Source organism: Alosa pseudoharengus, unplaced genomic scaffold (assembly GCF_046254945.1).
Source record: "Alosa pseudoharengus isolate Yale_2024_CS ecotype anadromous, Long Island Sound unplaced genomic scaffold, YU_APseudo_1.1 YU_APseudo_1.1_scf_30, whole genome shotgun sequence".
In the NCBI taxonomy this organism is placed as follows: Eukaryota; Metazoa; Chordata; class Actinopteri; order Clupeiformes; family Clupeidae; genus Alosa; species Alosa pseudoharengus.
Window position 1 is genome coordinate 425,222 of NW_027468719.1, and position 18,587 is coordinate 443,808.

At 45.7% G+C, this 18,587-nt stretch overlaps 1 protein-coding gene across 1 annotated transcript in view; it reads left to right on the plus strand.

Moving 5' to 3' along the window:
* The first annotated feature begins 8,851 nt into the window (after positions 1-8,851).
* LOC143101178 (NACHT, LRR and PYD domains-containing protein 12-like) overlaps positions 8,852-18,587 on the plus strand; it is a 28,197-nt gene continuing 18,461 nt past the window's right edge. The window contains exons 1-4 of the mRNA XM_076264580.1: positions 8,852-8,912; positions 10,403-12,239; positions 14,644-14,814; positions 17,609-17,770. Coding sequence (XP_076120695.1) covers positions 8,852-8,912; positions 10,403-12,239; positions 14,644-14,814; positions 17,609-17,770 — 2,231 coding nt within the window. The remainder of the gene's footprint in view (positions 8,913-10,402; positions 12,240-14,643; positions 14,815-17,608; positions 17,771-18,587) is intronic.

An 18,587-nucleotide genomic window follows, 5' to 3' on the forward strand; every position in this document is an offset into this window, starting at 1 on the left:
ACAATCCCCAATATGCGTGAATTAGGCCATTAGAAGAAGGCCATCTTACGAGCCTTTCGTTGTGCAAAATCGTCAACGATGTTCCCAATATTTAATGCTCTGGCTATCGTATTTTCAATGGACAGGATAGCTAACCCACGGAGCCTCTCCTGCCCCATGCTGCTCCTTAGGTATAGGTCTTAATAAGTTTGAGTTTGGAAAAAGATCGCTTAGCTGTTGCCACAGTCACAGGCAATGTCAGAAACAACATGAGTACACACTTCCCCGAATGTGGATGTTACACTGTCATAATCTACCACCAGCATTCTGGCAAGTTGAAAAATAGATGACTTCTGTGAAATCTCTGCTTTAAAGCAAGACCTGAATGAGAGGAGTTGTGTTGGGAATGTCGGTGCAATGTCCCTGCTATAATGGTCTGACAAACGTCTTGCCTTTTCAAGCAGTTCATCACCTGCAAGTTGAAGGGTCATAGGACGTAAAGACTCAAACACATGACAAGTTGCCCGCATTGCAAATCTTTGGGAGAGCTGGGCTAACTGATTATGATGTAATTATGATTATGTGTTGCATTAAATACCTTGACGTATCTCTCTGCATCGGTTAAGCGCTCATCTTCCGATAGATCGTCAAAGTGACGCTTCACTCTCCGTGCTCTAATATTCTAAAGTTCTAAAAAAAAAAAAAAAAAAAAGGAGGCAGGGCGGGGTAGCGACGGGCCCCGGGAGGTCACGGGCCCTGGTGCGACTGCACTTGCTGCACCTACTATAGTTATGCCACTGCTCTGAGCACATTACACAAACACAATGAAACTGGCCAAAAAAGTGACATGGCATGGTCCTCTATTTTGTGGTGGTGGTTATTATTGGAATAAAACTCACAATGCCACTGAAATCTATCTTGGGACATTATGAAAGATCGTTCGAATCAAAATAGACCTTTGGTTTAAATGAAAATAAAGTGAACTAAATGCATTCCTTTTGTCTTTACTGTCCAGGCTCTCATGTCATTGTAGGATAATAGGGTCATTTTCTTGTCACTTTACTTAGAGCTGACAAATAACACTTATGATATTCCATAGCTGTTTATAATTGTGTGCTATAGGGAGATGTATAAATTATTATAAATGTATTACATATACTTATAGCTATAGATATATAGGACTACAGTAGAAGTCAAAACTCTTTATGCATCACTATACACATTTAGCAAAGCAAAGTAGTTATGATGCATCATAAAACTGACAAGTGAGTAGGCAGATCTTGACATATTTATAATGCATTATTCAGATTAAAATTATAATCATTCATAATTAGCTGTCATAATGCCTCATGAAGTTGGTTATGACGACTTGTGAATACATATAGATGGTAATAATGAGCATTACAATGCTTTATAGACACCTTATAAAACATTATGAATGCATTCATAGGGCGTTATAAATACAACCTTCATAGAAAGTGTTACCAAACAGTCTAATGTAGGTTACTGTTTTATTTCTATCAGTGGTCAAGCTGCAAAAGGGCATTTGGATGTTGCTTTATGTACTCAAGCACCATACCCATATTGGTAGTCACTGTACCCCTTATAAGTGATGTATTCTTTTTAGATGTCAGTACAGTCATTAAAAAGTACTAAATGATACTACTCATAATTTCTTATTTTTACTGTTACTTATTGGTTGCTTTTTGTACTGTTATATATTCCAGGTACACCTGTGCTGACATTGACCGCTTCTGCTGATCGGGAATCCAGAGCCAGGGTTATGAAACATCATTTTGGCCCTGAGCCCAAACAGAACAAACATCAGACTGGGTCTGATTAAAGTACCTGGCCATACACTGGAGTGCCTACACTGGATTGTGAGGGATGTTAGTACAAAGCTTGACCCAGCAGTTAATACGGTACTTTAATGGAGTCACTAGTTGTCTGCGGAAAGCTTTGTACTGCCATTTTGAGGAACACACCACATCTGTTGATCTAGGACATCTGTGCTGCACTCACTGCCATTCTGTTTGTTCTTGTGAACCTGAAGGTTGTGGGGAGCTAATCCCCAAATATGAACACTTTCAAGGGGAGGTTTCATCACACCACAAACACAGAATAGTCACACCTGAGGGCACACTTTTGATCAGGGAACTGTTACAAACTTACAGAAGTAGTTTACTTCAGGACCATACAAACATACCACTTTACACAGTCGACACAGCCTGCACTGTTTTTGGAGATGAACTCATTGATCAGTTTTAGAACAGTGCACACAGATATTTGACCTGGACTTCATTATCCATAATCTCCCTACATACAAGCTGGAACATGCAAAAGAGATACTATGAATTATGCATGAGGTTTTTGATGACATCGAACAGAGTCCAACTAATTTGTTTGATGACGGTGTTGTTCAGGATGACCGTGTTCAGGTTGACATGGATTACACTGGTTACTTTGATGACGAGGATGAGGATGATAAGATACAATCATCACCAAGTAACTTGGAATTAGGCTTGTCAATGTTGAAGATCTCAGACTAGCTTCAAATTCAGGCTCAAATTTGTAGCTTCAGGGTCCTGTTGTTGTGCAAATGCCTTTTTTTTACCTCTGTTACATTAATATTTTTGAATAAAATTAAAATGGTTTATACATCTCTACTGGTTGGTGATGTGTCTGCATTTAAAAGACAAACAATAAGACATGTCAATAAAGATTTTTAATATCTACACATAATAGGTAATGTTTGAAGATATACGCTGAACTTTGAACATACAACCAATAAGAAAACACACAAAAATGGTTTCAAGAATGTGGATACTACTAAACTATTATATGAAAACACAATTATTTACATTGTCATTTATGAAAACAATATTTACAAATTACCATCACCATTTACATTTCACATTTACTTAATTATTTAAATAGGCACATTTTGCCAGTCCATTATTTTCTCCTGGTAATTCAGCTTTGCCAATAAGTTTCTCTTGAAATTCGGGAATGCATGATACTGCCTGCCTGGGTGATTTTTGTTGGGAAAGTTGTGTCTCCCTGAAAACGTTTACCAGTGTTAAAACGTCCTGTTCTTGGGCCACATGATGAATGCCAGCCGGCCTTGTCAGCTCCAGCTCTGTGTCCGTTTTGTCCATTAGCTCTTTGACGATGCCAATGGACCTACTGATTCTGGCTGCTGACATTTCTGACATGTTTGGTCCCAATCCTCTCATAAATGATTTGAGAAAATTGTTTAGGTGTTCCAGGTGGAGGTCAAGTGGATGGAAAATGGGTGACAACCTGAAATATAAGTGAACACATCAGTGTGAAGAATTACAGTATAGCCTAATAAGTATAACGTACATTGACAATACTGTAGCGTTTTACCAAGAGCCAGAGTTTCATTAACTGGTTTATTGAACAAGCACACAATGCAGCATGTAACACACAGCGGCCCGTGTCAGGCCCAGAACGCAAAGAGGCAGAACTTCCTCGAACCGTAGCCTATATTCCTCGGGGGGTCCCGCCCCCCCTCTCGCCAGGCTGCCAACCATGAGCGTGCCCGGGGTTACGCAAAGCACGGTCGCTACATTACCCCCCCGCATCAAAGTTCCTCGACCCTGAGGGAACAACAAATACACACAACACAACACAACAACTTTAAACAAAGTCTCTCAGATGGGCCGGCGGTTTTCTTCGCCTCTGGGGCCGAGTAGGCACCGCCATAACACGTGTGGGAGAGAGTGGCACTGGGGAGAGGGGTGAGGTGGGAATGACCGAATGTGTGTCTGGGAGGGGGCTGTTAGGGGGGGTCTGTGAGGGCCTGTGTGGGAGCTGGGGGTTAGCATCTCCGTGGTAGGGGGCCAACCTGTCTCTATGTATGGCCACTCGTCTGCCACGTGGGGGTAGCTGTACTCTGTATACCACCTCCCCTAGACGCTCCAACACTCTACAGGGGCCTACCCAGTCACTGTCCAGCTTGGGGCAACGACCTTTTTTTCTCTGCGGGCTGTGGACCCAAACCAGCTCCCCTGGTTCCAGGTGGCGGCCCTTGTGGTGTAGATCGTAGTTTCTGCGCTGCCTCGCCCCTGCGCTTTGCAGCTGTACGCGTGCAAAGTCGTGGGCTGTCTCTATGCGGTCCTGCAGTCTCCTGGCATACTCTCGTCCTGGGGGCACAGCTGGGGTGTCAGGAGGGAGGCCAAAGGCCATTGCTGGTGGGGTGCGGAGCTCTCTACCCAGCATGAGCAGGGCTGGTGTGCAGGCTGTAGATTCTTGGACGGCGGACCGACAGGCCATCAGCACGAGCGGGAGGCGCTTGTCCCAGTCGCGTTGATGTTTAGCAGTGATGATGGCCAGTTGCTGGATCAGGGTCCTGTTGAAGCGTTCTACTAAGCCATCGCTCTGCGGGTGTAGGGGGGTGGTGCGAGTTTTGTTTACACCCAGTCTATGACACAGGTCGGCGAATACTCGTGACTCAAAGTTCCGCCCCTGGTCACTGTGTATGGTTTGGGGAGTCCCAAAACGGCAGACCATACCCTCCAGTAGAGCTTCAGCCACAGTCTCTGCCTCCTGGTTAGGGAGGGCATAAGCCTCGGGCCACTTAGTGAAGTAGTCCATTACTGACAGCACGTACCTGTTCCCGCTGTCAGTGACCGGGAGTGGACCGACTATGTCCACCCCGACTCTTTCCATGGGTGCACCGACTGGAAACTGTTGGAGCTGTGCATGGGACTGTTCAGAGGGGCCCTTCTTTGCCGTGCAGCTGTCACACCTCCTGCAGAAGTCCTCTACGTCCCTCCTGGACTGCCCCCAGTAGAAGCTCTGACGTAGGCGACGGAGAGTTTTGGTGACCCCGAAGTGACCAGCCCCCATGGCCCCATGCACTGCTTTCAGCACGGTCAGTCTATCTGCTCTGGGGACCACCAACTGCCACCTCAGCTCTCCCGTCGCTGGATCCTTCCAGGCCTGCTGTAGCACCCCATCAGTGAGCCGCAGGCCCTGGAACTTTGCCCACAGCCCTTTCGTCGCTGTGGAGAGCGGTGCCACCTCCTTCCATGGTGGCCGTGTCTGCATCTCCACCCACTGGAGCACTGGCTGTATGTCCATATCGGCCTCCTGCTGTTGTCTCCACTGCATCGCTGACATTTCCGTGAGCTCACAGCACACCGCCACCGCGGCCCGGCTGACGATGGCTGCCTCCTGGCCCTGTAGCTCCCTGTCTCGTGTCTCCCTCCTGTCGCAGTGGCGGCACCCCTCCTCAGCGCAGGGTCGGCGGGACAGGGCGTCGGCGTTGGAATGGCGAGCTCCCGCTCTATGCACCACTTTAAAGTCATAAGACTGTAGCTCCTCCATCCAGCGTGCTACCTGGCCCTCTGGCTCTTTAAAGGACATGAGACACTGGAGGGCAGAGTGGTCCGTCCTGACGGTGAACGGTAGCCCACAGAGGTAATATTTGAAGTGGCGGATGGATGATAACACAGCTAGGAGTTCTCTGCGTGTGACACAGTAACGACGTTCGTGCTTGTTAAAAGTCTTACTGTAATACGCCACCACTCTCTCTCCCTCTGGGCTTAGCTGTGCCAGCACCCCGCCCACTCCCTGGCCACTCGCGTCACAGTCCAGGATGAACGGGAGGGAGGGGTCAGCCGGAGCCAACACGGGAGCCTCCCCCAGCGCCTTCTGTAGCGAGGTGAATGCTGTTTGACACTCGCCGGTCCACACGAAGTCTTGGTCTTTGTGCAGTAGCCTGAACAGTGGTGCAGCCACACAAGAGAACCCCCTCACGAACCTCCTGTAATAAGAGGCTAAGCCCAGGAAGCTTTTCAGCTGTTGCTGGTCCGTTGGTGTGGGCCAGTCTCTGACCGCTCGTACCTTTTCATCCATTGTGCCAATGCCCTCTCTGCCCAGCCTGTGCCCAAGGAATGACACCTCTCTCTGCATGAAGTGGCACTTTTCCGGGTGGAGTTTGAGACCCGCTGCTGCTATACGCTCCAAAACATGCCGCAGAGACTGGAGAGCTGCCTGGAAAGTGGGGCCGTGGGCGAGAATGTCGTCCAGGTACACCACACACTCACGCCGAGGGACTCCTGACAGCACTTTGTCCATCAGTCTTTCGAACGAGGCCGGTGAATTGCAAAGGCCAAATGGGAGAACTTTGAACTGCCAGAGGCCACGGCTTGTGCAGAAAGCAGTCTTTGGTTTGGCAGAGGGGGAGAGGGGCACCTGCCAGTATCCAGATCTCAGGTCCAGTGACGTGAACCAGGCTGAACCCGCTACCTGGTCCAGAGCCTCATCCACCCGTGGCAGGGGGTAGGAGTCCTTCCTTGTCACCCCATTGAGCCGTCTGTAGTCCACACAGAACCTCCACTGACCGTTCTTCTTTGGGACCATGACGACAGGGGCGGCCCACGGGCTGTCAGACGGCTCCACAATGCCCGCCTGCTGCATCTCCCATAACACCTTGTCTGCTGCTTCCTGGCGTGCCAATGGGAGGCGACGTGGGCGTAACTTGATAGGCGGGCTGTCGCCCGTAACTATGTCATGCTGTATTAGGTGTGTACGCCCCACGTCACCTTCTTTGAATGCAAAAATGTCCTTGAAATGCAACAATAGTTGCCACAATTCTTCACCCTGTTGGGGGTCTAGATGAGAACAGTTCCGACACCATACACCCCGTACTGCCGACACGACACTTCCCTCCTCCGTTTAGGGGAGCTGGGCTGCCAATGGTTCAGGGGCCCGGCTCTTAGGGGTCTGTATAGTGTGTGCAGGCTGTGGCGCAGGTGAGGCGGCTAGGTGAGGTGAGGGGGGTAGTGGGGGAGGCGGCTGGTGTGTTCCGAGCAGCGGGGGCTGTAACATGCCTCTGCTCGGCTGTGAGTGGGGGGGTGGGGGGCTACAGGGGTCTCGAGGAGTGGGCCTCCCGGTCCGTACCACGGGGACATTGTTGGCTTCAGCGGAGTTTGCTGACACAGTGGTTACCTGGGGTGTTGTAGGGTTGAAGAACAGGGGGGGTGGAGCCATGTTGACAGGCTGTTCCCCCGGAAAGCACAGGGTGGCCTCTGCAAGATCCAGCCGACAGCCCGTGTTCTTCAAAAAGTCCAACCCGAGAATGCAGGGGTCCTGGACTGACGCCACCCACACCGGGTGGCGCACTGTTTTACCGCCCACCACAAATGTCAGTGTCCCTTTGCCTTTCATGGGTGACAATTCCCCCGTCACCGTCCGCAGGTGGACTGCTGTTGGCTCCAACACAGTTCGCCTGGGGAGCACATCGGGCCGCACTAATGTCACTGTAGAGCCGGTGTCAACCAGCGCCACACACGTTACTCCCTCCACAGTGATTGGAATGTGGCATAAGTCCCCAATTGAAGTCCGGCCCACTACCACCACCGCCATCGGGCCAGCCGTGCCTGAGGGTGTATGTGAGGGCCTGTGATTCGTGGTCCGCGTTGCCCCCTCTATGCGGACCCAGGGTCGTTTCCCTGGTGTCTGGGTGCTTTTGGGCATGCGCGTACCAGGTGACCGGGTTTCCCACAGCCCCAGCACAGTCTAGTAGTGCGGTCCGGGCGCCGTTGAGTGCCCAGGGAGGCTGCCCACACTAGCTCCGTCAGCTCCGCTGCCCATGTTGGTGTTTGCGGAACCTCTGCTGTTGCTCTGACCTGGGGGCTGTTGTGTTCCTGTGTGGGCCTTGTGATATATGCGCGGGCCGTCTCTCTCTCTGACGCCCTCTCCAACGCCTCGTGCAGGGACCGTGGGTGTGTCAGCTGCACCTCCACACGCAGTTCAGGTGGTGAGAGGGCTTGCATGAACCGGTCGCGGGCTAACTCGCTCTGTACCGCCGGGGGCATGCTGCTATATGCTCTGCGGGTAAGGCTCTCAATGTCGTTGGCTAGTTGTCGTAGCGGCTCGCCATGTCTTCTGTATCTGTTATTTAGTTCATTGCGGAGGAGCTCTGCTCCTGTAAAATCCCCGAACCGTCGTTGGAGGGCCCCTACCAGTGCGTCGTAGTTCCCTCTGTCATCCACGTCTAAGAGCAGCAAGCATGCTAAAGCCTCATCCGTAAGGCACATCGCCAATTGTAACGCTTTAGTCTCTTGCGACCAGTTCTGTGATTTAGCAAGCAGTCCGAACTGCGCATGAAAAGCTTCCCAGCTCACCTTCCCGTTGTACTTTGGAGTAGTCTTCACGGAGCTAGCCGCTGCTGCCGCTGTTATTGTGGACTGGGCGCCGCCATTGTTGTTTACTTCTGAGCTTCCCGCGCCGGAGGTGACGTTAGTGTCTACGTCCCCCTCCAGCTTTGGCTTGCGGATAGCGCAGCGTGCGGGCCCTCGTCCGATAAAGCCAGCCTCGGAGGTCATCTCTTCCATCGTGCCCCGAGGATGGCCTCTTCTGTCCTCCAGCCGTCGCAGCTCCCTTGTTAGGTCGCCAAACGTCCATTCCCCGGCTCCGTCATTCATCTCACCAACCATTCCACAAGATGCGAACATTTTCTCCCCACACACTCTGTGGCGGCACCGTCTTGCTAACGCTAATCTCTAACTAAACTGGTCACTTAACTAACAGTGCAGGGTGCACCCTCGGTCTTCCCTAATCACTCCTTCGATAATTTTTACTTCTGACACCAGTGTAGCGTTTTACCAAGAGCCAGAGTTTCATTAACTGGTTTATTGAACAAGCACACAATGCAGCATGTAACACACAGCGGCCCGTGTCAGGCCCAGAACGCAAAGAGGCAGAACTTCCTCGAACCGTAGCCTATATTCCTCGGGGGGTCCCGCCCCCCCTCTCGCCAGGCTGCCAACCATGAGCGTGCCCGGGGTTACGCAAAGCACGGTCGCTACAATACATTGGAAAATACAGACTGTTAAATATGGTGACACCAGATGCAATTGCTGAGCAGGTCAGAGAAACACTGCCCACCCCCCACAGAGGTGCAGAGCACAGAAGTGGGGGTTGGATAACATGCTAGTCGATTACAAAATTAAGTTTCTACATATTAACAAAGTGACAGAGGCCAACTTACACATCAGGTACAAGTTTATCCTGGGTACATTTGCTCACACTACACTGAAATTCGGGCTGGCTTCCAGAATACTAGGCATGTCAAAATATGACTAGATGATTTAATCATAGATCGATTTCACGGAAATGAGAAGTGTGGGAATGCACAGTGTTTATCACATTGGACAATAATCACGACTCACTATTAACTCATGTGAAACGTGGCAATCGAGGTTATTCTCATAGTCATATCATAAGAAGTAGAAATGCATTAACAAGCTTACCTCTGTAATGCTTCTTCGCTTTTTTGTACCGGTTGGAGTTGACGGATTGGGGCAGAACTTCTTCAGAGTCCGGGGCGTCTTGGAAGGAGTAGGCTACCGGTCTCTTTTCTCTGATGCCTCAGATGAACACGGTTCTTCAGGCTGGTCTCCTTCGTCTTCTGTCCATTTTTTAAACACGGGCATGTCGCGTTCCAACCGTGTTATAAAGTTCTGACAGGACCGACAAATGCGATGCGATTTGTTTGCAGTGTTGTGGATAACTTGATCGTATATGCATTCACCTTTACTGTTTCTCTCAAAAATTAGGTTCGTGTGTTGAAGAACACCGTGTATCCTTACATTATTTTTACAACACCTGCGAAAATCGCTCACATCTTCTTCTTCTACTTCCAGCGTGCATTTGAGTTCTGTTGACATCAACTATGCGTCGCTTAACATACGTCACACACTCCGATGCTCTGATTGGTTGTAGGTCTATCCAATTGAGTGCAGAGGCATTTTTTTTCCTGGTTCGTTTGAAACACGCCCCACAGCTCAATGGAGCAGTATCAGACTCAAATTCTGACTAGGCTACTGAACTACATATCTACATCCAAAAAAGATTGTAGTCAGGCGTCCAATCTAGAATCTGATTTACTGTACACATCATGCAGACCAACCGAATATAGACCAAATCAACCAAAATATAGACATGATCTGTACATCTTTTGGATGTCTCATGTTTACTCAAATGGCTTGTTTTGCTGTAGTCCTGGTGTAAAAGAAAGATCGCTATGTGGACAGATTGCCATATTTAAATGACAGAAGCAGTTGGCAGGTCCAGATTCCGACCAGAGAAATGCCTTAGTACTGAGTATTTATTGAACAATGAAAAATAAAACAAAGTGAAGAAAGAAATGCACTGTTCCCCCACCACCACCCTCCCAACTGAAATGATATTTAGGAGAGAAGATTGGAAGACTGTGGACTGTGGACACAGTGATACACATAGACACACCTTCCTCCAATTTTAGGAGTAGGATGTTAATGTGTGCTTATTATGACAATGAACACACATGTTTGGTGGAGCAAATGAATTGCAACAGACAGGTTATTAACAACAAAGTTATTAATATGACCTTCTCTCTGTCAAGCAGGGAATGATGTCCTGAGGAGAGTTATAGAGAATCATAAAGCCTGTCTGAAGAGGAAATTTGAGAACATATCTGAAGGCATCATCAAACCAGGAGCTGAGATACTCCTCAATAAGATCTACACAGAGCTCTACATCACAAAGGGAGAGAGTGAAGGGGTGAATAAGGAATATGAGGTCTGTTCGGTAGAGTCAGCATCCAGATCTCAAACCACAGAAGACACACCAATCAACTGCAATGACCTCTTCAAACCCTTACATGGACAGGAGAAGCACATCAGAACTGTGATGACCACAGGTGTTGCTGGTATTGGAAAAACAGTATTAGTGCATAAGTTTATTCTTGATTGGATAGACGGGATAGCCAACCAGGATGTAGACTTTATGTTTCCACTTCCTTTCCGTGAGCTGAATTTAGTCAGGGGTGATCAGTATAGTCTTCACAGGCTCCTGCTTGACTTCCACCCTGAACTGAAGGAGCTGAATGATTGTGAAGAATACAACAACTGTCAGGTTGTGTTAATCTTTGATGGGTTGGATGAGAGTCGGTTACCTCTGAATTTCCAACTGAGTATGATGTCTGATTTAAGACAAACAACATCAGTGGATATTCTGATGACAAGCCTTATTCAGGGAACTCTGTTTCCCACTGCACTCATCTGGATAACCTCACGACCAGCAGCAGCCGGTCAAATTCCTGCTCAGTATATCGACCAAGTTACAGAAGCACAAGGATTCAGTGACCCACAGAAGGAAGAGTACTTTAGGAAGAGAATCAGTGATGAGAGTAAGGCCAACAGAATAATATCCCACATTAAGGCATCCAGGAGTCTTCACGTCATGTGCCATATCCCAATGTTCTGTTGGATTGCAGCCACTGTGCTTCAACAGATGCACAAAACCCAACAAATACCACAAACTCTCACAGAAATGTTCATACACTTCTTGCTTGTCAAGAGCAAAATGAAGGATCAGAAATATCAAGTGAACTATGGAACAGATACAAAAAGGCTCTTGAAATCACAGAAAAAAATCATACTGAAACTAGCAGAACTGGCTTACAATGATCTAGAGAATGACGATGGCAATCTGTTATTTTATGAAGAAGACCTGATAAAGTGTGGCATCGATGTCAGTGAAGCTTCAGAGTATTCTGGCATGTGCACTGAGATCTTAAAGGAAGAACCTGTGTTTTATCCAAAGAAGTCCTACTGCTTTGTTCATCAGAGCATCCAGGAATTTCTGGCAGCACTGTATGTGTTTCACTCTTATGTGACTAACAACCTTACGGCACTGACCCCCCTCCTCAATGAAGAACACAGAGATTATCCTAACCCCTTAACTTTATCATGTCTTACTCTTCGATCAGTGCTGGGCCTACAATCACCAACTCATCTAGATTGGTTGCTAAAGAGTGCATTGGATAAGGCTTTGGAGAGCAGGAATAGACACCTGGATCTTTTCATTCGCTTCCTTATGGGCATCTCCCTGGAGAGCAATCAGAGGCTTCTGAATGGTCTCCTAAACCACACATATGGTATCTCAGATACATGTAATTACATAAAGAAGCTGAACAAAGAAGATCTCTCTCCTGACCAATGCATCAATCTTTTCCAATGTTTGTTTGAAATGAATGATCATTCCATGCACAAAGAAATTCAGAAATACTTGTCATCACCAAAGATCAAGCAGAAGTTGTCTCCTGCTCACTGTTCAACACTGTCCCACATGCTTCTGATGTCTGAGGAGGTGCTGGATGAATTGGACCTGAAGAAATGCAACACATCAAATGAGGGACGTAGGAGACTGCTCCCAGCTGTGAGGGGCTTCAGAAAGGGACTGTAAGTTTCTGATGGAGATGGGATAAACGTATGAATAATGTTACACGTAAACAACTTTATGAGATAATCTTATGATGTGAGGATGATTATGCACTGTAAAATCTAACAGCTATCCTTACTAAAAATCTTGGTAACACTTTACTTGACAGTATCAACATAAGAGTGACATGACACTGTCATGACACATGAACCCTAACCCTAATCCTAACCCTAACTTGTTATGACAAACGTTTTGTCTTTTGAGATTACTTCCCTAAAATGAGTGTAACTTAATGTTGAGGTGTAAGTAAATCAAGTGAACTATACTTGAATTGCTGAAGTTTTCCTACACTGTGAAGTTAGTTAGTTAACCTTACTTAACATGTTACTTAGCCTTAGTTTTAAAAAGCATGCAAGCTGATTCCCTTGAAATTACAGACTAATTGGGAATAGGAATTGCAAGTCGTGCAAACAATTGCTTACTTTGTGTAGTGCACTTACACTTCTGAGAATTCCTATTTCACCTAACTAGGCCATTACAAGTAAAGCAGTGGTGGACCGTGCGTTTAGTGGTTAGGCCTTCAATGACAACTATTTTTTGACAAAATAGTAATAGATAAAAATAGTATTTTTTTTTAACATTTCAACTTTTAAATGTGCAATTTCCCAGGCTAATCAGTTGGATTAAGTATACTTTTCTTTACTAAAGGCATAACCCTGGCCTGTTTAAAAGAAGACAGAACTATTCCAGGACTAAGTATTAAACACATGTGTGACTGCTGGTAGAACAGCAGGTGCGATAGAATGTAGAAGAGTAGACGGGACAGGACTTTGCTGAAACATTAGTATCATACTATACTACACCACTCAAAAAAAATAAGGGAACACTTTTTCATAGGAGTTCTGAATGGTCTCCTGATAGCATCAAGTCAATCAAACTTGTGGGATATTGATTTGGCCAGTTATGTAACAGAGGTGGTTGTGAATCAATTTCACCTGCTTTGGTGTCAACAAAATTTATGACAGGTGCACTATAGGGCAACAGTGAGATGGTCCCTAAAACAGGAATGGCTTTACAGGTGGTAGCAACTGATATATTTTCCATCTTTATTCTTCATGACTGATTTTTCGCTAGTTTCACATTTGGCTAGGGTCAGTGTCACTGCTGGTAGCATAAGCCAGTACCTGGAGCCTACAAAGGTTACACAGGTAGTCCAACAGAATGGCACACCACGTTCCATTGCCAGACGGATTGCTGTGTCTCCCAGCACAGTCTCAAGAGCATGGAGGAGGTTCCAGGAGACAGGCAGTTGCTCTAGGAGAGCTGACCAGGGTGGTAGAAAGTCCTTAACCCAGCAGCAGGACCAGTATCTGCTCCTTTGTGCAAGAGCCCTACAAAATGACTTCCAGTAGGCCACTGGTGTGAATGTCTCTGACCACACTGTCAAAAACAGACTTCATGAAGGTGGCCTGATGGTCCGATGGCCTCTGGAGGGATCTGTGCTCAGTGCCTAACACTGTGCAGCTCAATTGGCATTTGCCATAGAATACAACATTTGCAGGTTCACCACTGGCACCCTGTACTTGTCACAGATAAGAGCAGGTTCAACCTGAGCACATGTGACAGCCGTGTAAGGGTCTGAAGATGTGGAGAATGTGATGCTGCCTGCAACATCATTCAGCATGACTGGTTTGGAGGTGGGCCAGTGATGGTCTAGGGAGGCATATCCTTGGAAGGAAGCACAGACCTCTACGGGCAAGACAATGGCACCCTCACTGCTCTTAGGTATCAGGATGAAAACTTCAGACCCATTGACTGATCCTGTATTGGTGCAGTGGGCCCTGGGTTCCTCCTGGTGTACAACAATAGTTGGACACATGTAGCGAGAGTGTGCAGGCAGTTCCTGGAGGATGAAGGCATTGATTCCATTGACTGTCCCCCCACACTCCCCTGACTTAAATCCAACTGAACACCTCAAGGAGCTCAGTGATGGCCATGTCCACATCTGGGAGTAGATCCCCCAGGACACCATCCGTTGTCTCATTAGAAACATCCCCCGACGCCATCAAGCATTTCGGTGCCATACAAACTACTGAGTACCATTGTGAGTTGCAATGAAATTAAGGCAAAATGGACTAGGTTGCCGCATCATTTTTTCTTTTAATTCAGTCCTCTGAAGGCTGCCATATTGAATTTTTGGACATAATTCCCCATGCTTTAATCTGTTCCAATAGGAGTTCTGACAAGGAATCAAAAGAGAAAACTTTGACAGGAAAATAGGCCTACATTTTCTGGCCAGTGACCTGTCTAATAAGTTCTGTAAGATTGTGGCCTCAGTTCTGCAGTCTCCAAACTCCCCGATATAACTGGACCTGAGTAACAATTACCTTGCTACTTATCTGTCTATTGTATTTTCCTTTACAGACTAGCTGGCTGTAAACTCGGTGTAAAATCCTGTGGAATTGTAGTCAGTGTTCTACAGTCATCAAACTCCCTGATAGAGCTGGACCTGAAGTACAATGACCTGGGAGATTCTGGATTTCAGCTTCTCTCTACAGGACTGTTTAGTCCCCACTGTAAACTGCAGTTGTTAAGGTTTGAGTATTATTTATTGCTGTGCATTTCTTCAATCAAATAGCACTCCCTGCATCATTGTACTGTGGTGACCTATGTGTGAACCTATCTGTGAGTCTTGGATTTTCAATATGTAACTTCACTTCTAGCATTCATACAGCACTTAAGTTTTGATTCAGGCATGACTCTCCAAAACAATGCAGCTTCAGGTGGGATTTGAACCTAGGTCTCTATACACTGTAAAAAATGAAAAGTCAGGGCTATCCAATTTATCAAACCATATTATGTTACAATTACATAACACAGTCTAGCTGTGAATGAAACATTGCCTTATTGTGTTCAAATATTCATTCCAATTGACCTGTCGCTAAGCCCCGCCCCCCATTGTTACCGTGTGAAAACTCGGACAAACAAACCAGACTTCATTAGAAATACATTGTGGACAATGGCAGCTGACAGTATATGAAAACAGGCTTTGAGGATGTTTTGGTCGATAAAGGATTTACTTTCCTCCAGAAGCTATCAAAAGGGACTTAATTATGCTATGGAGGGGTCTATTCAAAACTTTAGAATACATACAAGGTGACAAGCAGTTGTGGCGAGTAGCCGCGCAAATCGCCGTGCAAAAACCACTGACGTTAATGCTAGCTAGCTAGCGGAAAATTGATACTAAGATATGTTAGGTTACGTTAATAGTTGATGTAGTAAGAATATAGTAGTTGGTTAATGAGCATTTTCATCTTGGGATTTAACAGGGAACCTGTGACCACGTTGTTGGCTTAGTAGCCTAGGCCTACATTACGTCGAGCTGTTGCAAATGCGAGAGACGTCCAGTAGGCCACTGTTGATGAAAATATACCCCGTTTTCTAGCCTCTCGGGGTACCGGCTATCAGTATTACACGTCCCCCATGCAAAACGTTTGACCATGGTTATCCGTCGGGGTTTTTTGAGTTAATAAACTCCATAAATAACCATTAACCCTTAGAACCCGATTGACGCAAAGTGCGTCAAAAAACACACCCTGTCTTCTCTGTTACATTGCTCCGGAACGGTTCATCGCAGCGAGAGGAAACCTTTATTGCACAACAGAGCAGAAGTGGGGCTTTCCAATGAGACTACACACTTGTCTGTACGATCAAGTATGAAAATTAAAAAAAATCATGAAATTAAATCAAATTGCATCATATTTACAGTCTACTTCTCTGCGTTCACCTGCACACACATTACTCTAGTTTGAATTACTCGCGAACCCGTGATCGCATCGATATGGCAAGCATATCAGATGAAAGAGGAGGCACAGGGCTATCCATTGGTACCATGTTTATCGACCCTTCTGGCTTATAAAACCAGACGAAGTGACTGCAAAATAATAACGTTGTGTACACAAACCAACGCTGCACACTCATTACTCTCGTTTGAATTACTCGCAGACCCGTGATCGCATAGATATGCCACGCATGAAAGAGGAGACTCGGAGCTATCATTTGATACCAAGTACATCCTTCTGGGTTATAAAACAGACGAAGTGACAGCAAAATAATAACTTCATATAGCTGGACTTACCCCACATTTTTGTCTGTTCTTGTGGCAAAGCATGTTTATAATCCAATGCTATCATGTGTTTCTCTATGGCAAAGCATGTTCATATTCCGGTTTTGAGATCCTAGCAAATTCCTGCATGGCATCCAATTCAAGGCTCACATTGCATCCCAATTTGTTCAACAAATAAACACCTTTTTGCCTTTACTTTGTTCATGGCAATGCAGTAAAAAGTTGAGAATTATTATGACTGCATACAATGAGGCACGCAGGCTAACACGCAACCTCGGGTCAAGTCAGGTCAGATCAGTTCGTGTCACAGATATGGAGCGCAGAAAGGTCATTTTTCATCACTAAATAAAAAATGGCATTTATTTCCGTAAATCACACAGCAAATATTTCTGTAAATTGCTCAGCCCCAGAGTATCCTTCCAACATGGAAATGATATTGCCCGATTCAGGACAGTCTGCCCTACACACACATGAAATGCATGTAGAGCTGTGAGCTTGCTGTGGTGAGATACATGTCGAAACATAAGATTTTTTATAATACACTTTTTATATTTTAATTCTTTAAAAATCAAAATAAAATCAATGCTAGTATTAATACATGAAATGATGGCAGATCTGAATAGCCTAGACTCTCCTGAAAAAAACAATATATAATATATGTGTGTGGCACTTACAATGACCAGAATAAATCCTTATGAATAAAGGTAGTGAAAATGCCCTAAAAACAGCTTAGGGTTCTAAGGGTTAATTTCTCATTTTATGCCTCCTCCCTGTTGTTTCTTATGGAGTTGTCCGAGTCCCGTTGAGGCTGGACTGTCATTGGCTCATCAGCGTTCTAAGGGTGGCGCTTAGCGACAGGTCAATTGTGTAATCATTTTTTTTTATAATTGAATCACGTAGGATAAGCATACTGGGGAAAAAAGGGAAGAAAAGAGGGTTTGTCACAGTTACTGAAGCACAAAACATGAAATTAAACAAACTCATTTTTTTCTATCAAACACAATGTTATGACGTTGAACTAACATATTTTGGCAGAGCAATGAATGTGTCCAACAAAATCACATAATATAGTTTGATAAATTGGACAGCCCTGACTTTTTTACAGTGTAGGGAGAATTGTGAAACATTATCTGTTATTAAGGAGAAATAATGTGTATTTTGTCATGAAGTTGGTTCACTTTATTTATTTGCATTTCTTGCCGATTAACAAGTAGTTTCTGATGTAGTTATCTTTAATTTGTCTTTTGTCACACTGTCTTACAGACTTGCTGGGTGTAAACTCACAAAAAAGTCCTGTGAGCTTATGGCCTCAGTTCTGCAGTCTTCAAACTCCCTGACAGAGCTGGACCTGAGTACCAATGACCTGAAAGATTCTGGAGTTCAACTTATTTTCAAAGAACCCCACTGCAAACTGCAGACATTAAGGTTGGTGATTGACATTTCAAGTCTTATTTACCATCGTGAGCACCTCACAATGTGTGCGTTTACCATCATCAAACAAATAATCAACACTCTTATCACAACCAGAAATGTGCATGCGCCCAGTTGGGCGCACACACACAAACATGCTTACCCAGCTGAGGATGATGGGAGATTACTCTCCTCCTCTAGCACATCATTGTATTCCTCTTTAGAAGCTACCCATCCATGTCCCATGTCCATGCCATTGTGCTATCGTGGTCCTTTGGGTCATGCAAAAATCTAGACAGCATATACATACACATACACACTGTACATTTTACTGCAGTTGCATAAAGATAAAACATCCCCTTAGAAAATGATGTGTCGACGAGTAGGTTTGGGTGTATGAGCGCCCATCATAGTCAGCACCCAAAAAAGCCAACCTGTAAGCCTGAAAGCTAAACAATACTAAGATACATGTATAAAACAATCTTCAGTTATGCATTCAGCAGTCAATGAATAAAACACTTACGTTACACCATCAGCGATTAACACAGTCTACACGTCAGTAACGTAACATTAACTTTGTCATTCATGTCAGATGTAAGCTAACTTGGCTACAAACAACTGTAAATTGTGCTACATATGTCGACGGAATGACAGGTTTATTTGACAATAAAATACCGATTAGGTGTACTTGCAATAAAGTTGGCAGTCATTAAGACGGGAGTGAACTTTATCGTGACGACGCTAACGCTACCTAACTTACAGCTAGTTTCTGTATCATCAGATGACAAGCAAGCAACATTGTTCAAATTAGAATAAATTGTTAAAATGTCAG